The 15,859-nt window shown below is 40.9% G+C and overlaps 1 protein-coding gene across 1 annotated transcript; it reads right to left on the reverse strand.

The window, feature by feature from the left end:
- Nucleotides 1-3,341: 3,341 nt before the first annotated feature.
- AGR2 (anterior gradient 2, protein disulphide isomerase family member) lies at nt 3,342-8,525 on the reverse strand. Its single transcript, XM_064704425.1, has 8 exons — nt 8,469-8,525; nt 6,702-6,839; nt 6,356-6,419; nt 6,229-6,281; nt 5,203-5,276; nt 4,762-4,825; nt 4,255-4,338; nt 3,342-3,660 (listed from the first exon to the last, which is right to left on the reverse strand). Exons 2-8 carry the CDS (start codon nt 6,829-6,831, stop codon nt 3,611-3,613), a joined length of 519 nt encoding a protein of 172 aa, XP_064560495.1. The 5' UTR covers nt 6,832-6,839; nt 8,469-8,525; the 3' UTR covers nt 3,342-3,610.
- Between the last annotated feature and the right edge of the window lie 7,334 nt (nt 8,526-15,859).

Consider the following 15,859-nt stretch of genomic DNA (forward strand, 5'->3'; position numbering starts at 1 on the left):
AAGCTTAAAATAATACCACCTTGCTGCTTCAATTTTGACTTTTTTCCTAATTGTTTTTGTAGTGCTTAGTTTTGGGTGGATCTGGTTTCATAAATATGGTAGATTATACTGGAGTGTAAACGTGCACCAATGCAAAAATACTGAAAATATTACCACTTCCAAAACTCTCATGTTCTCATAATGTGAATTTGTTTTAGTAGTCAGAAGATAGATCAGTAGATAGTATGGAATGATTAAAAGTTTTTCTATTGTATTAAAAATACCTTGTCTCTTTGGGATTGTGGTTGAACAAACCCATCCAGCCACACAAACCTTGAAATCCCCAATCAGAGGTGTGATTTTGCTTTCCAAACCTGATTCTGAAGGGGGATAGTAAAACACAATGAGTCTGACTTTGTTTTTGGAAGGTGAAGAGTGTTGCCTCTCAGAGAAAGTCTGACTCGTTTGAGTATCCAAGAAATGCTGTACTATTCTGACATGCCAAACTAGAGCACTTAAAAAAGTTATTTATACCTATTCTTCGTGGGTTTTGTCATGGAACTTCATTGCTTTCTCTTCTTGAAAAACGTTTCCAGCACTCAAAGATTTTTTGTTGTTTTTTAGAGATGCATTTTAATTTTCATCTGACTGCTTGCGATTTGGACTTCATTTTAACCAGATTTTCTAGAAGCTATTTACAGCAGCACTGTCAAAGTAATGGAGTGATTTAACTTGGAGCATTCCTACTGCTTTCATTCGATGTCTTTTGGCTTTAGTTTACTGAAATGCTTTCTTCAAGTTGGCTATTCTGGAAAAATGTAGAAAGATGTCTTCTTTCAAAATGCACACGGATTTTTATCATATAAAAACAATTGGCTATAAAGCAATGTAATTCTTCACCATTTGTGAGAAAGTGAATCCAGATAATGATTAACATCCTGATACTACTGCACACCTTTCACATGAAAGTAACTATTACAAAAGGGAAGGTTGTGTAACTTGAAGTGATACCTGTAAAAACATACCTTAAACTATAGCTGACAAGTGAATAGGAATGAGTTAGTGTTCTTAACTTGCATTATTATTTTAGACCTAATTAATTAGAAGATTGTCTGCATGCTAGTGGAATTCTTAAAACCCCCATCATGTGTACTTTGGGATATCTAACAATCATATGTATTTTAGCAATGATACCCGGGTTTTCCAGGGAAATTGAAAGAGGCTTTTTTAGGTATCTCAGCTTGGCTTAATGCCTCTTTAAGCCCCCCAAAATATACATATTTAGAGTAAAGGATTAAAAGAGCAGGATTGAGTTGACCATTTATTTATTAAGATTCTTGCAGATTTGGTTGTGGTGAAAAGTAGATGAAAAAAGCATAGCCTTGAGTGTAATAAAAAATTTCAGTTTCAAAAGCATTCATTGATACTTGCAGACTAGACTAATTTGTGTTTGCATCTAGGCATGTACATTAGTAGACTCTTGTAGGGTCTCTGTGTGCCTCATATCCATTTACTGAATGTTATACATAGTATCAGCACCTCTGCTTAAAAAAAATGATGCTGCTTCCATAGTGTTATAAAAACAGTTTTGTAAAACATGATGGCACAGGCAGCCCTTGTTTTATGTCACATAGCTCTAGCAAGAGTACTTTGGGTTAAGTAGGTGAAGATGATTCTGATAACCAGCTGCTCTGGCCTCTCTTGGTGTTGTTCCTCTGCTATGTGATATGACCACATTTTTTCTGACTGATAAGTGATTCTAGAGACTGTTTCTGCCCCCCACTGCATCTCTTTTTTTCTCTGTCTTCTGGATGCTGCAATAGAAAGTAGCATCTTAGTGAAGTGCTGAAGGGATGCTGAATTCCATGTCTGGGACCCTTTCCAGGTACCTCCTTGAGGTTCTCTGGTAGGCAGGGTTCGCACAGCTTGCCAAAGACCTATTTAGCAAGTACCTCCCTTCTGATTTTGCTGAGAGATTCCCTCGAGCTGAAAGCCTTTCTTCTCTCACTGTCCTGCCCTCCCAAGTGTTTTCCTCTTGTAGTTGTGGCAGTAATGGTAATAGAAGTGGTAAGAATGGTGTTATTGCCAAAGAGCTGAGAAAATAATGAAGGTATGGTCCTGGCCAAAGTGTTTCTCACTGATCCTGCTCCTGAGTTCAGAGGTAGCAGATATTTGAGGCTGGAAAGTCTTTTTGTGTAAGTCTTTATGAAATGTATACTCTCGTGGTGTTCATCTGCAGCGTTTATTTTAGTTCTGACTTCTCTTGTCCCTTTTGGGCTTATAAATAAGCGATCATGAAACCAGCCAATAGTCAGTGTGGTATCCCTTTCTTAATCATCTCAAGGCTTTACTGAAATCTGATGTAAGCAGGAACATTTTAAGGGAAGCAGTCATATCTTAAATCACTTCAGAATACAGCCAGTTCAAAAGAAAAACAAGCTCTGTATGCAAACAATCCCATTCTCTAGTCTCAAGTACTTTTCTGTGAAAGATTTTTACTTCTTGCTATCATAGCTGTAAAGAGAGGGCTGATATTGAAAGCTCCACACGGGCTGGTGCTACTAGAAAATAATTTGAGACAAAGTAGGCTGAGTAATAGAGAGCTTAGCTAGCTTCTGGAACTGGAGATAAAAAGCTGCTTTCCTCTCTGCTGGGTTTGGCTGAGTAAAGTTGATTCTCTTCACAGCAGCTTGTGTGGTGAATTTGGATTTGCAGCTTTGGATTTGCAGCCACAACAGTGCTGATAACACAGGTTGTTTTCTGTGGTTGCTGACACAGAGTCGAGGTCTGCTGCTCCCTCACGCTGCCCTGCCAAGCAAGTAGACCTGGGCTGCAGGAGAAGTGGGGCAGAGCTGAGACAGCTGATTCCAGCTGAATAAGGGGATGCACCACACTCACCATACAAACTGGGGGAAAGAAGCAGGAAGGGGGCACATTTGGAGTGAGGGTGTTTGTCTTCCCAAGTCACCATTACATTTGGTGGGGCTCTGCTCTCCTGGAGGTGGCTGAACACCTGCCTGCCTGTGTGAAGCAGTGAATTAATCCTGTGTTTTGCTCTGCTTGTGCACACAGCCTTTGCTTTACCTATTAAACTGTCTTTATCTGAAGCCATGAGTTTTCTCACTTTAATCTTCTGATTCTCCCTGGAGAATCATCTCACTGGAGTGGGGTGAGAGGGCAAGTGGCTGTGTGGGGCTGGGCTGCTGGCTGGGATTAATCCACAGCAGCCTTTTTCTTCCCAAATTCCTTGAATGTGAAATGCAAGCTGTGGTCTGAAGCAAAATGGTGATTTTACTATTTCTAATAATGGTAGATGAAGATAAGAGGAAAAAAAATGAAAACACAGCAATGTTTTGTATGTAAACACTTGAAATGAATTTATTTTTAAAAAAAAATCACTTTTACAGTTGAATCATACAGTATTCTTCTGTACGCCTTAAAATAAAAGCCTTCAGCTTTTAAAAACGCTTCCCAGTACAAAAGTGCTAATGTAAAACTGTAGTGTTTATGTATAGAAACCATCACTACACATCACTAAATATCACTCTAAATAGTCTCTTCACCAGTATCGAGGTGCAGAGAAAACATGGAAGATAAGACTTCATAATATTTAAGGGCTTTCTTCTTCCCCTTACAGTTCAGTCTTCAGGAGCTTCAGCGCTTTCTGCATATTTGAATACACTAGAAATAAAATATTCATGCATGTTATTTTTGCTGCAACTTCCTCTGCCAGTAACCAAAAATGCTGCAGAGAAAATGTCATTATTATTAAAGCTTTTAATCACATGCCTATTGCTGTAGGGATTCAGATGCACTTAACTCTTCCAGGCAATTTGTGAACATCATGGGTTTAATTTTTACTGGTGAGAACAATCATCAATGCCAACACACGGGCAGAGGCTGGAGCTGTGCAGCAGTGAGGGATGGCTGTAGCAAACATCTTTCCCTGCTCCCAGAAGGGTGCCTGACCTGGCCTGTTGGGACTGGTGTGTGGGTTCTCACCATTGCTTGCAGTGAGCACTGCTGAATTATGCAAGTTCCTACTGACGTATGCTTGCTTTTAAAACAGATGGATGCGTAAAGCTCCAGGGCTCTGCCATCATTTTCTTCACCTCACTGAGTTTAAGTCTAGCATTCTGTTTAATTTTAATCCTGGTTAAATGTCTTTCAGCAAGTACTGACTGCAAGAATCTGTAATGCCTGGTGTTGTTCCTTGTCACATGAAAAATGCCACTTTCAGAATATTTCCAGAATGTGTCAGAACACTCTACTTACACAGCGAAATGTCAGAGGGCTCATATGCATAGAGACGGTTTGAGTATCTTCCTGTAATATCTGCTCTCACAGTCAGGGAAGGATCTGGGGGAAAAAGGGTGAGAGAATTTGTAGAGGTTAACCTTCGAGCAGAAGGAAATAAAAGGAAACAAAGCTTTCTGCACCCCTGCTTGCTTCCTGAATGTTTCTGTGAGACATGTCTGCTTCTGCTGACTAAGAGATTGTTCTAAAAAGGGTCACTGACATTTCAGTTTTAAGTGTTGTGTTTGCAGGTTTATTTGGAACAGGATGAGCTACCCATTCCAGTGACTGTGGCATCAGCCATTGAGGGAGGAATGCTGGACTTGTGAAGCTGGGTGATATTGAGGCAATATTTGATCCACAAAACCAGCTTGAACCTTTGTATTTGTCATGAAATACGTTCCTGTTAATCAGCCTGAGGATTTGAGATGCATGGTGCAGCAGGGGCTCTGTTCTGAGATCAGCTTTGGTGCTTGAGGTACTCACCTATGAACAAAACCCGAGGGACGTACTGGCCATCAGGGGCAAGGTTCTTGTCTGTGGTTTCATACTTAAAGAAAACAGAGAAGGTTCCTTGTCAAGGAGGGCATGTTGCATGAATATTTTTTTCCTTCACCATACTTTGTACTATGAAATACAGCTCAAATAATACATTTTGCAGTCTAAGATTCACTGTCTGGGATGCAGTTTTTTAACAGCCGGAATTGCAAATTGGCAAGAGTTTATGTTATTATTAAACTTCACATTCCCCCACATTCCGAGTTTATGATAGCTACAAATGAAAAAGACTTACTTATGAAATCTGTTATGCTACAGCAGTGGCCATTTTCCTAGCCAACCCTAGCTATTAAACTCAAGTTAGAGAAGCCATGATTAAAATCAGAACTTTGTCACTTTCACTTAATTAAGTGTAATTGGGAAACTTACCACAAGGTTCAGGAGAATGAATTTTTCAGCCAGTTTCTGTATGTCTTTGTGTTCAGCAAAGACCTTCTTGAGGGCTAAAGTAGAAAACAATGGGAAAGAAAATGAAAAAGATGACCTTGAAATATATTGTCCTCAAAAAACAAATTCAAACAAACTGATGAAACAAAATGAGAATTTCCACTTTACAAGTGCAGCAAACAAACATTTTCAGTTCATTCCATTGGAACATGATCCATTAATTCTTATTCTGCCTTAAAGAGTAATTACAATAGTGCAAAATGTCCCATCTTCCTTTGGAGAGTACAGCTGGCTCTCAAATTCTCTGCTTAGGTTTGAATTTGAGCATTTGACTCTTCAAACCTCCTGTTATACTATTGTGATTTCTGGCTACAGATCATAAGGTACTTGATAATACAGCATGTAGGGCTTCAGAGTCAAATCTTTGGAAGGATGCAAATCCTTGTACAAAGACCCTTGTGCAGTTACTGGAGCTATGGATGGTTGCAAAGATCTTGCCATGTGGATTGACTTGCAGGAATGGAAGGCCCTCAGATAAATTCAAAGACACTGGGAAAAGAGCAGTCCCAGGTACCAGAAATCCTGGAAGAGCTCAGTTTCAGCCTGGATTGATTTAGCTGGATTCAGTCTCAATCACTGATGATATGGTCTGAATATGGTCTTTCTGACAAATTGTTATTTCTTCTACTGGTCTTGCTATTGATTTTGGCTGATTGTGCTGTGAACCAAATTCGGATTTGTCAGGGGTCAAACCCTACTGACCTGTACTGATTTCCATATCCATTTGGTATCATGCAATACTGAATCACCATTTTTATTTTATTTCTACACATTGGAAAACACCTTTGTGGTACAGTAACTTCAAAAACTCTTTCCATGCTTATGCAAGATAGTACTTCACTAAGGTTTAAGCAGAATGGAGGCTGATTTTTTTTTTAAGCAGAGTTTTTTCAGAAAATTAAAACATTTTAATTTTTTTTTTCCCCCTCCCGTGTGCAAAAAGATTACCTTGGCTGTGTGGGCAGTCTTCCAAGTGGTGGATGATCATCAGGGGTTTCTGGCTGGAAAAGAAGAGCCCTCATTAGGAGCAGGGGAGGCACGGGGGGGTTTAGGGTGGGCACGGCAGGGTGAGTACCTGTGCTTGGAGCGGAAAAGCGCCTCCTCGTAGGTCTGCGTCCAGATGAGCTGGTCTCCCCAGCCTGCAGGAGGGACAGACACACCCTCAGACAGCGCCTCACAAGGGGCTGGGGACCCCGGGTGCAGGTGCTGCACCTCCTGATGTGAAGCCCTCGGAACGATCCCCTGCCAGAGGGCTTCACATCAGGAGTGAAGGAGGAGTGGGAGCTAGGAAATACTAGAAAAGGTTTTGCAGAACGAGTTGCAAGAAAATTTTTTAGAACAGCACAGTAGACAAAATGTTCACAAGATTGCACTTGTTTAAAAATTTGGTGGAGGTTTTTGTTCAGTTGTGTGTTTTTTACCTCTGGAGAGTGTCTGGGGCAGTTTTGGCTTAGTGGTAGTGTCCTTTGAATCCTTCTTGCCCACATCCTTTGCCAGAGCACAGGAGATGACGATGAGCAGCACGAGCACGGACACGTAACTCCTCTCCATGGCTGCCCCTGGAAGAGGAGAGAGAAGCCCGGGTGGCTGTGGTGCCGCAGGTGGGGACAGGCAGGCTGGGTAAAGCCACTAAAGACTCAGGTCACAAACATGAACAAACGGGGTGAGGCTGGGCTGGAAGGAGCAGCTCCAGGCAGGGGCCTCAGGGCACAGGGTGAGGTTTGCTCAGCAAACTCCCAGAAGGGTTGGGCCATGGCCCTTTCAGGATGTGCATGTCTGTGTTAATTTCCCTCTCTTCTTGTTACACATATTGAATATGCTCAGTAAAATAACAGAGTTACAGCAATTCCAAAAGTCCTAATAAGTTCACAGTTCTACCTTGATCTCCCAGTGCTAGAGTAACCCAGCTGAAAGTTAATTTCAGGTGCTGAAAAGTTAATTTGTCTCAGCTCTTCCCCCATTTTGCTGTGGGAGCCACCCAAATGAGAAGTCAGAATGTTTAAGCTAGGCTTCACAGTGAACATTAGCATAGACACAGCTTAATGGTGTTGTTGAATCTTCCAATCCTGTTTTTTTCCCTTAAAAATATCACCTAATCCTTAAACCCAGCAGAACGTATAACAAAAGGAGTTGGGAGGAGTTGATGTTCTGCCCAGTGAAAACTGAAATGGAGCTTGGGGGTGGAAGCAGCACAAAGCAGAGAGCTTTTCCTGAGCCAGGCTGGGACCTGGAGATGAGACAGGTCTAAAGGAAAGCTCCTCATTTCAGCTGAAGGGGAAAATCATTTCAGCAACATGACCCTCTGTTTTCTCATTACATTTCCTCCTAGAAACTAGAACCAATATAATGGGCACAAAAAGAAAGTTTAAGATGTTCTAAAATCAATACAGAACATTGAAAAGATTCATTAACCAAAAAAAAAAAAAAAAAAAAGAAAAAAGGAAAACCAAGCCTACATAACATCCCCCACCCCAACAGGCTGATTGTTTTTAAAGTTCAGACAATGAAAACTAGACTGCAGGAAAACAGAAGTGTTTTTCCAGGTAGGAACTGCAGGAGGAGACATTAGCTGCATTTCCATGAGTGATGGAATGCTCTTTGCTACTGGGATATCCAATAGAGCTCAAACATCCAAAGAGTCCCTTTTTCATGGGTATGAAATACAACTTTTGCAGCAGACTGCATTTCTGCCCCAAGAGAAGCCTCCTTGGCAGAGAGGAGAACTGCATGAAGTTCAGTTAAACTCTGGATTGTCAGGGTTGCCTCAAGAATTGTTTTGGCTAGAGCTGTATGGCGGAAGCAATGCTCCTTTAAAAAGAAAAAATGATAAAATAAAAAAGTAAGGGACAACCAGGAAACTGAAGATCAGGCACACTAGGCTGTTGTGGAGGCAGCATGCAGAAAGCAAAGACAGAGGAACATTAGACTTGCTCCTTAAAAACTTTGCCTCTGGAAGACTATGTGCACTTTTGAAAAGCTTTCCAAAAGAACCCCTCTTCTCCTGTATTTTTTTTTTTTAACCTGCAAAGCCAATCTTTCCCTAGAGATTTCCCTTCCCAACAAGCTGTGCTGGACTGTGCCTGCTTTGCTGCAGCCTTTCCTTTAGGCTGCTCAGGTTCCCCATCCCAGCTGGCTGGGGCTCCCAGCTCCCCGGGCGCTGCTAGGGCAGGGACGGAGCAGTGCCTTACCTTGTTTGCTCCGCCAGGCTCCTGCCAGGATGTGAAGGTGTTCCTGGTTCCAGTGTGAATGCTGCTGTTCCTACTGCCTATTTATGCACCTTCACACCCCAACTCCACCCACAAGCTTTGAATTTGAATACCACTTTCAAAGAGCTAAACTTTCTAGTTTTTCCCCACCAAAACGTTCAGAGTTAATTTTGTAATGAAGCAACATTACTGTCTGCTGTCAGATACTGTGTCTAAAGCTCAGAGACATTTCTGTGGACTTTTGGGGTATTTCTTGAAAGGTGATTTTAAAAAATTGGCAAAGATCCAAGTACAGGTAAGCTTAAGTCAAGACTCCTGATTTGCCTGAAGAGTGATTTGTCTTTTTTTGATTGGTTGGAAGGTCTGTATGGGTTCCTGTTCTTTTAGTCCTTAGAAAAAGTTAAATTGATGACTCAGAACTGTGAATGTTAATTAGATAAATAACTGTGCACATTATACAGATATGTGTGCACACATGCACATGTAACAGCACATAGAATTGTAATCAAACCTAAAAAAAGTTTGCAAATGTCTCCACAAAAATGTATTTGGAAGCTGTACTAAAAAACTGTTCATAAGCAGAGATCCAAGCCAACATTTAATTTAAATTCCACAATTAATTAGTTGTGTAGACATTTTTTTTAACTACAACATGAACCCTAATCATCTTAGGTTTCAGGTGCACCTATAATACAGTGCAATGCTCAGGAAAATGAGATGTGGATGCTCATTCTCACTGCTGCACTGACTGCACACAGTCCTTCCACAGAGGTCAGTGCAAGTCTGTCCTCAGCAATAAATGCTGAAACCATGGTATGTTCTCCTTGCTGCATGCCTCATGTATTTCAGTGAGATTTAAATCATGTCTTCATGGGCAGTGAATGTTTAACATTTCTTAGCTGGGTAGATGAAATCCATCAGATATGGATTTTCCTGTTTGAAATTCACCGTGCTGCCTGATGGCTGCTAAAAGCACCGATTTGTTACAAATATACTTGAGAGAATTAAGAGCTTTGGATCTTAGTGTGGATTTGGTTTGTTTTTTTTTGGTTTTTTTTTTTTTAATGAATAGTAATTAGGAAAACAAAGTGCAGAAGCAAGATGGTGAACTCAAGCAAAACAATTTATTGAGATCTACCATGCTTTGCTTAGCTGCTTGATGTATTAGGAGGCTGAAACCAAAGCTCCCAGGCATATCAATCAATTTTAATAACTGCCCTTTTCTATGTTTCATGAAATAAGTATGTTTTCCTGAGAGAATTTGCATTTGAATTTCTTCTTCTCCTCCAGGACTTGTCCCTGAAGATTTACAGAACGTAATTTGTTTGCTCCTATCTTGTCTATCCAAGCTACATCTACTCAGTCTTTTTCCAAAACATACACCAAAAGAAGACTCCAAGGTCCTTATTTGGACCACTCACTTTGGACAACTTAGAGGTTACATTCTTAATCCAATTTAGTCCAGATGTAGAAGTTAACCTTGGGTACCCATTTTGGTCTCAGCTTAGACAATTCAGAATTGTAATTTAACACACTCTTGCTGACTGTATGCTCAGGTCACGTGTGCATTTGGTAGTTTTAAAGCCCATAAAAGAAGTTGTAATTGCTCTCTGGTGCTGTGAAGAGATAAGCAGGTGGGTTCTCACTCACACACCTTACAAATAAAATTGTGTGTTGTCTAAAAATGCATCCCCAAAGCTAAGCCCCTGCCTGCTCCTGGCACCTTAGATGTATCTCCATTTCACTTGCACCTCTGCTTTCTCCTGTTTTCAGGGGATGGATTTATCTTAGCTGTTTCCACGTAGCCTTGTTCTACTCTGATAGAACAGTTTCCTGTGAGAGTCCCAGTAACTCAAATTCAGCCACTCACAGGGGCTTCCCTGCCACCTCAACCCAGTGACTCGATGCAGACAGCTACACTTGTCTCCAGACCAGCTTTGTGCCTTGTCATTGAAGAGAGGGGAGCTCAGTCCTTCCCACAGCTCCCTGCCTGGGCCCTTGGACTGAGCAGTACCCAGCTGCCAAGGTTTCTTCTGGCCTTTTATAATGGGCTACTTTCTCTGCCTCAGTGACCAAACCCTGCAGGACCTGTCCCAGAGAGCTTCAAATCAAATAGGGCTGCTCCAGAACAGTTTTCCTCTTTTCCTATAAAGATCTGGTCGACCCTGTTACTGTTAATATTTAACAGCTTTACAAAGCTAGTCATCAGATTTTTAATGTATTTTTGGTTGCCCTGTTCTGAGATGCCTTTGTTCATTATGTTATACAGAAATTTGCACAGATTCAGGTGGCTGATGTTACATCTGTTCTGAAAACATTCTCTAATGTTTTTGCTTAGTTTTTGCTTGTATTTTGTAATACCTAAGTTTTAGAATTCAGGCATTTCTCCTAATTTCATAATAAACATGTTTCTAAGTCTTAAAATAAATAGAATAAATATCAGAAATTTACATGGGAGGAATGAGAAGTAATGAAGGAGATGTGTACTCAGTCCCAGTCTAGCAATGCTTTGAGAAAAAGCCAAAGACAGACAGATCTGGAAATCATCAATCTTCCAATGTCCTTAAAGTTGAAGTGTGTAAGATACAGTAGTTGAAAGCAAACAACATTTATTTGAGAACTGGTCAAATTTCTGTTGTCATTGCTTTAACCACATACAGGTTTGTTATCGCCTGAAAGCTCTTTGGATGAAATTTGACTAAAATTTTCAAGAAAGCCTTATAGCCCAAAATTTAGGAGCTGAGACACCCTCTTACACCTTTGACAGGTGCAGGTTCCATTTTGTTTCCTTCCTGCCCTGAAATAGTTCAAACCCTTTTCATGGCTACTGTAGGTAGGTGCTGTCTGGGTTGGGATATGCCCTGATGATCGATGTCCCTGGCCATGCATGCCAAGAATGTTTATTTGGGTAAGAGGCATTTATGCTGGAGCAGGCACTGGTTCCCAGGCCTGCTCTGTTAGGTAAGAAAGTGATTTTTCTCACATTGGCTCAGGAAATATTTGCTAACACTTGCAAATGTATTACTAAAGGAGAGCTGATGTCTTAGAAATGGTCCAGACATTCTCTTGAGAGCTGGAAGGCCACGGTTCAACCATCTCCTGTCTACTTTATTTTCATTACAAAGACACGTTTCAATCTATGCCTGGAAAGACAAAAGTTCAGCAGATTTCTATTGCTAAACATTTAAAGCTGGTAACTGGAGCTCAGATAGATTTTTGCTAGGAATCTGATGATTTGTCCTGACAAATGATGGTTTTCCAAAATACATCAGCCCAACATTTTCCTCTTTTTAGTTGAATAAATTTGCGTTATCTACAGTTTATTGGTAATATTTTTCAAATTGGCTAGCAGAAGAGTTGCTAAGGATTTAAAATAAGATAATCTTTAATTACTGCTTGCAAAACAAAAGAACAATCTGTGAGGATTTTGATCTCTCTGGAGGCATTTCTTTCCAATAGCGTGTGGATGTTTATAATACAAATCACCAGCACTTGATACAAGCTGTCATGAAAAACATGGAGCATCCCTTACAAGGTTTTAGATGAAGATGTGGGTTTGTCATGTAGCCAGTTCTTATCCCATACTTTGTTTTGAGCCTTGATGGGATGAGATGTCTGGAAGGCATTGCTGAATGACACATTTTAAAATCACTAAGTCATTTGAAGACCCATATTAAATATTCTTGCTCTTGTATTGTTTAATGCCCTTTTCACAACAATAAGGAAACTGTCATGGTCTATTACACCAAGGAGTTTTCAGCATATGTGGAACTTAATTGCTCAGTTGTGTTTGATAAGAGAAAGCCTGATCCTGGTAGGATTTAGATTTAACTTTGAAATGTTTTTTTCCATCCCACAGGGGAGCAGTGAATGAGTGAAGAGGAATTCTGTGATGAGGGGGATTGGAAAGCTGGGGTTGTACCACAGCCTTAGAAGAAGACTTTTTATCTGGTCATCTTAACTGGGCAAGTTAGTTATGATCAGCAATGCCTCATGTCTGAAATTCTTATACTGAAGTAAATGCATTTTAATAAATTAAAATAACTAGCTCTGTCTAAAACCAGGAAATTTGCTGTACTGCAAAATTAAAGCCTATGACTCCTTCCCTGTCTGAGTAACTGATACCCAATTTTCAGTACAACTAGAAATCTGTGAGCCAGCAGTTTCCTATTTTGTTATACTGTAATTGAGAAAGGTGGGGGAAAATTATGTTTTGAACAGCTTATTTTTGTACTTAGTATCACATGGGCATTTTTTCACAAGCCCCTTTCTATTAATTAAACCCCCTTCTGTTTCTGGCCTGCCTTGGTCCTTGGATGCTAAACTCTATTACACACAAGTGACTGAGCCACAATACTCATAATTCAGCCAGTCTCCCAGAGCTGCCACCTTGCTGTGCTCTCCCTGTAGGCCTCCTTTGTATTCATTATTCTTATTTTGAATTTATGTCTATATATCTGTAACCCAGATCCTCTTAGTTTCCCTAATGCTTTGCCTCAAAGATCAGAAACCTTTGGCTTCTAGTGAGTATCAGTGATGTGATGTCCCAGATCTGACTCCAGAATTCATGGTCCTTAAGTAATAATGGATGGGTCTCTCTTTATTCTCTTTATTCTTGCTAACTTATCTGAAAGTTTGCAAAGATAAAGATGAAAGATTCTTTATATTTTTTTTCAATGAGCAGTAAATACATCTCAGTGAAATTCCAGCTGAAACCACTGACACAACTCCTTTCTTAGCCCCACTGTTGCTTATGTGCTAATGTCTTTTTTTATCATTGCTTTTGCTTTGGGGCCAATATCCCAATCAACATGAGCTCTGCAATGGAGTGTATGCATTTGTTCTGCTGAGTTTCTCTCTTTCCTGGTAGTGTTGGTCTTTATCTCCAAGCTGCGCAGACCCTCATGGTGTTGACACTCTCAGCCTGCATGATGTGCTCCATAGAACCTTCCATCTTCTCCCAAGTTCTTGACATTGCCTTGGCTTGTGTATTCATCACAGAATGTGCAGGTTTAGTCAGCCACACAGACTGCACAGTTTTAGAGGATTCCAGAGCCGAGTCCTTTCTGCGGCAGCTCTCACAGCTGCCATGTCTCAGAGGTTCCACCACATCCTCACTGTGTCCATGCCATGGTACCATTTTTCTCTCTGCTTCAGTTTGAACTGGGTGGGAATCTTTGCTTGGGCAGTTCTAGTTGCCTTGTCAAGGTTAAATCTGGGATTCAGCCGTCTCATTTCTGAGCTGGATTTTCCAGGTCCTGAATATTATATTTTTTTCTGTATCTCAGCTACAAAGTTGTAAAACTAACTCTCCAAATGTAGACCAGGTGTAAAAGATTGTTTTTTCATCTTTGTGAGGAGAATAGTTTACCACAAGTTACCCAGAGAAGTGCTGGGATAACTCTTCTGTCAGGTTTCAAAGAGTTGATCAACGAACACCTTGTTTGATTATTAATGCCATTATTCAGTGCTCATGCATAGGGACAGGGTTGGAAAAAATACTTTTATCCTGCCTGACCTTTAACTGTTTGTAAGATGAACTTTGAAATAACACAGCACCCAGTTCCAGTTGCTCCAGTTGCTGTGAGGTGCTTCCTAATGCAGAATGTCGAACATGCTTCTGAAAGCTTCTCACTACAATCCTTGTCTTCAAATATTGACATAATTTAATTCCTGTTGTTACACAGTATTCTAATGACATGTTGCAGACCACTGTGTTACCAGCAGGACAAAGAAAGTGAGGGCACATCCACTGTGCTGGGCCCAGTTCTGAGCTCCCCAGGGAAGGAGATATGCTCATACTGGAACAAGTGCACCAAAAGGGTTCAAAGGTGGTGAAAAGATGGAATGTCTGTCATTCAAGGAGGGGCTGAGAGAGCTAGGGGTGTTCAGCTGCAGAAGAGATGGCTCAGGGGGATCTCATACCTGATTGTGTCAATACCTGATTGTGGAGACCTCCTTGTTCAGAAAAAGGCCACAGAGAGGATCAGAAGGCTGGACCATGTCTTCAAGAGACTGATTTGGGCTTTTAGCCTGGAGAAAGCTTTGGGGAGACCTCACAGCATCTGCCAGTACCTAAAGGAGGAGCTACAAAAAAGCTGGAGAGAGACTCCTTTCAAGAGCGTGTGGGAATAGGACAAGGGGTGATGGCCTTAAACTGAATGAGAGTAGATTAGATTCAGATTAGATATTAGAAAGATTCAGATTAGATTCAGATTAGATATTAGAAAGAAATCTTTTAAAGGCTGGTAAAGCTATGGGACATGTTTTCCAGAGAAGCTGTAGATGCCTCATCCCTGGAAGTGTACAAGGCCAGGCTAGGGCTTTAAGCAGCCTGGGGTCCCTGCCCACATCAGGAGGGTTGGAACTAGAAAGTCTTTCAGGTCCCTTCCAACCCAGACCATTTCATGATTCTTTTACTCTAAGTAAAGACAGGAAAGCCAGACTCTTCTGTAACATCAAGCGACAGGATGAGAGTAAATTGAAATTCAGGAAATTGCATGCAAATATAAAGTAGAATTTGTTTCCTTTTGTAATGTGAGGATGATTGAAGACTGGAACAAGCTGTCCAGAAAAGTGGTGGAATCCCCATCCTTGGACATATTCAAAACTCAACTGGGTGTAGCCCTGAGCAACCTGCTGTAGGTGACCCTGCTTTGAGCAGGGGCCTTGGACAAGACAGTCTCCAGAGGTGCCTGCCAAATTCAACAATTCTGTTATCTGGTGAATCTACATATGTAGTATGTATAAAAGAAAGGTTAAACAGTACAAAGGTGATCTTATAACTGCACCCACACATATCCTACTCTCAGCTACACTTGGTCTATTGCCCAGTATAAGCTTAAATTAATGGAAAAATGCCATACTGTGTTCACAGGTGGGAATATTATTGCTGGAACAGTAATGAATGGTTATTAACTTTTACCCATGAGGTGCTCATGTTTCACCATGGTGTGGGTCATACACTGTACAAACACAGTTGTAATGTCTCCATCAGGATTGCTAGCTGGCTGTTCAAGGCAGTTGGAGTGACTTTAGGCAACGTGTACTTAAATTTCTGTTTAAACGTCATGGCCTGGAAATGGTGAGCACACCCCCACAGGTGGTGACACTAAACAAGCAGTATCAGCCACAGGGAGTTGATAGAGGATGGGTGTTCCCATTCTCCTGCTGGCACAGCTCCAGCTGATGGCTTGATGATAACGTGGCTCTATCTAGGCAATTAGCTCTATCCTTTCAAATGCAAAATGCTCATTTAAAATTGCTCTTTTAATTTTTTTTTCTGGAAGTAGCATAGGTAATCCTATCCTAAATCTTGTGAAATGCTTAGTGGTCAAAAGGCTGATGTGTGTTTCAGCAATGCTTGGCACAGA

Source organism: Zonotrichia leucophrys, chromosome 2 (genome assembly GCF_028769735.1).
Source record: "Zonotrichia leucophrys gambelii isolate GWCS_2022_RI chromosome 2, RI_Zleu_2.0, whole genome shotgun sequence".
Taxonomy (NCBI): Eukaryota; Metazoa; Chordata; class Aves; order Passeriformes; family Passerellidae; genus Zonotrichia; species Zonotrichia leucophrys.

Excerpts from the sequence above, each read along its gene's own strand:
- AGR2 (XM_064704425.1), bottom strand. The coding sequence starts at position 6,831 with ATGGAGAGGAGTTACGTGTCCGTGCTCGTGCTGCTCATCGTCATCTCC. Across the intron at positions 6,420-6,701 it reads GCCCCAGACACTCTCCAGAG|GCTGGGGAGACCAGCTCATC; the intron begins GTAAAAAACACA and ends TCCCTCCTGCAG. Across the intron at positions 4,339-4,761 it reads CCCTCGGGTTTTGTTCATAG|ATCCTTCCCTGACTGTGAGA; the intron begins GTGAGTACCTCA and ends TTTTTCCCCCAG.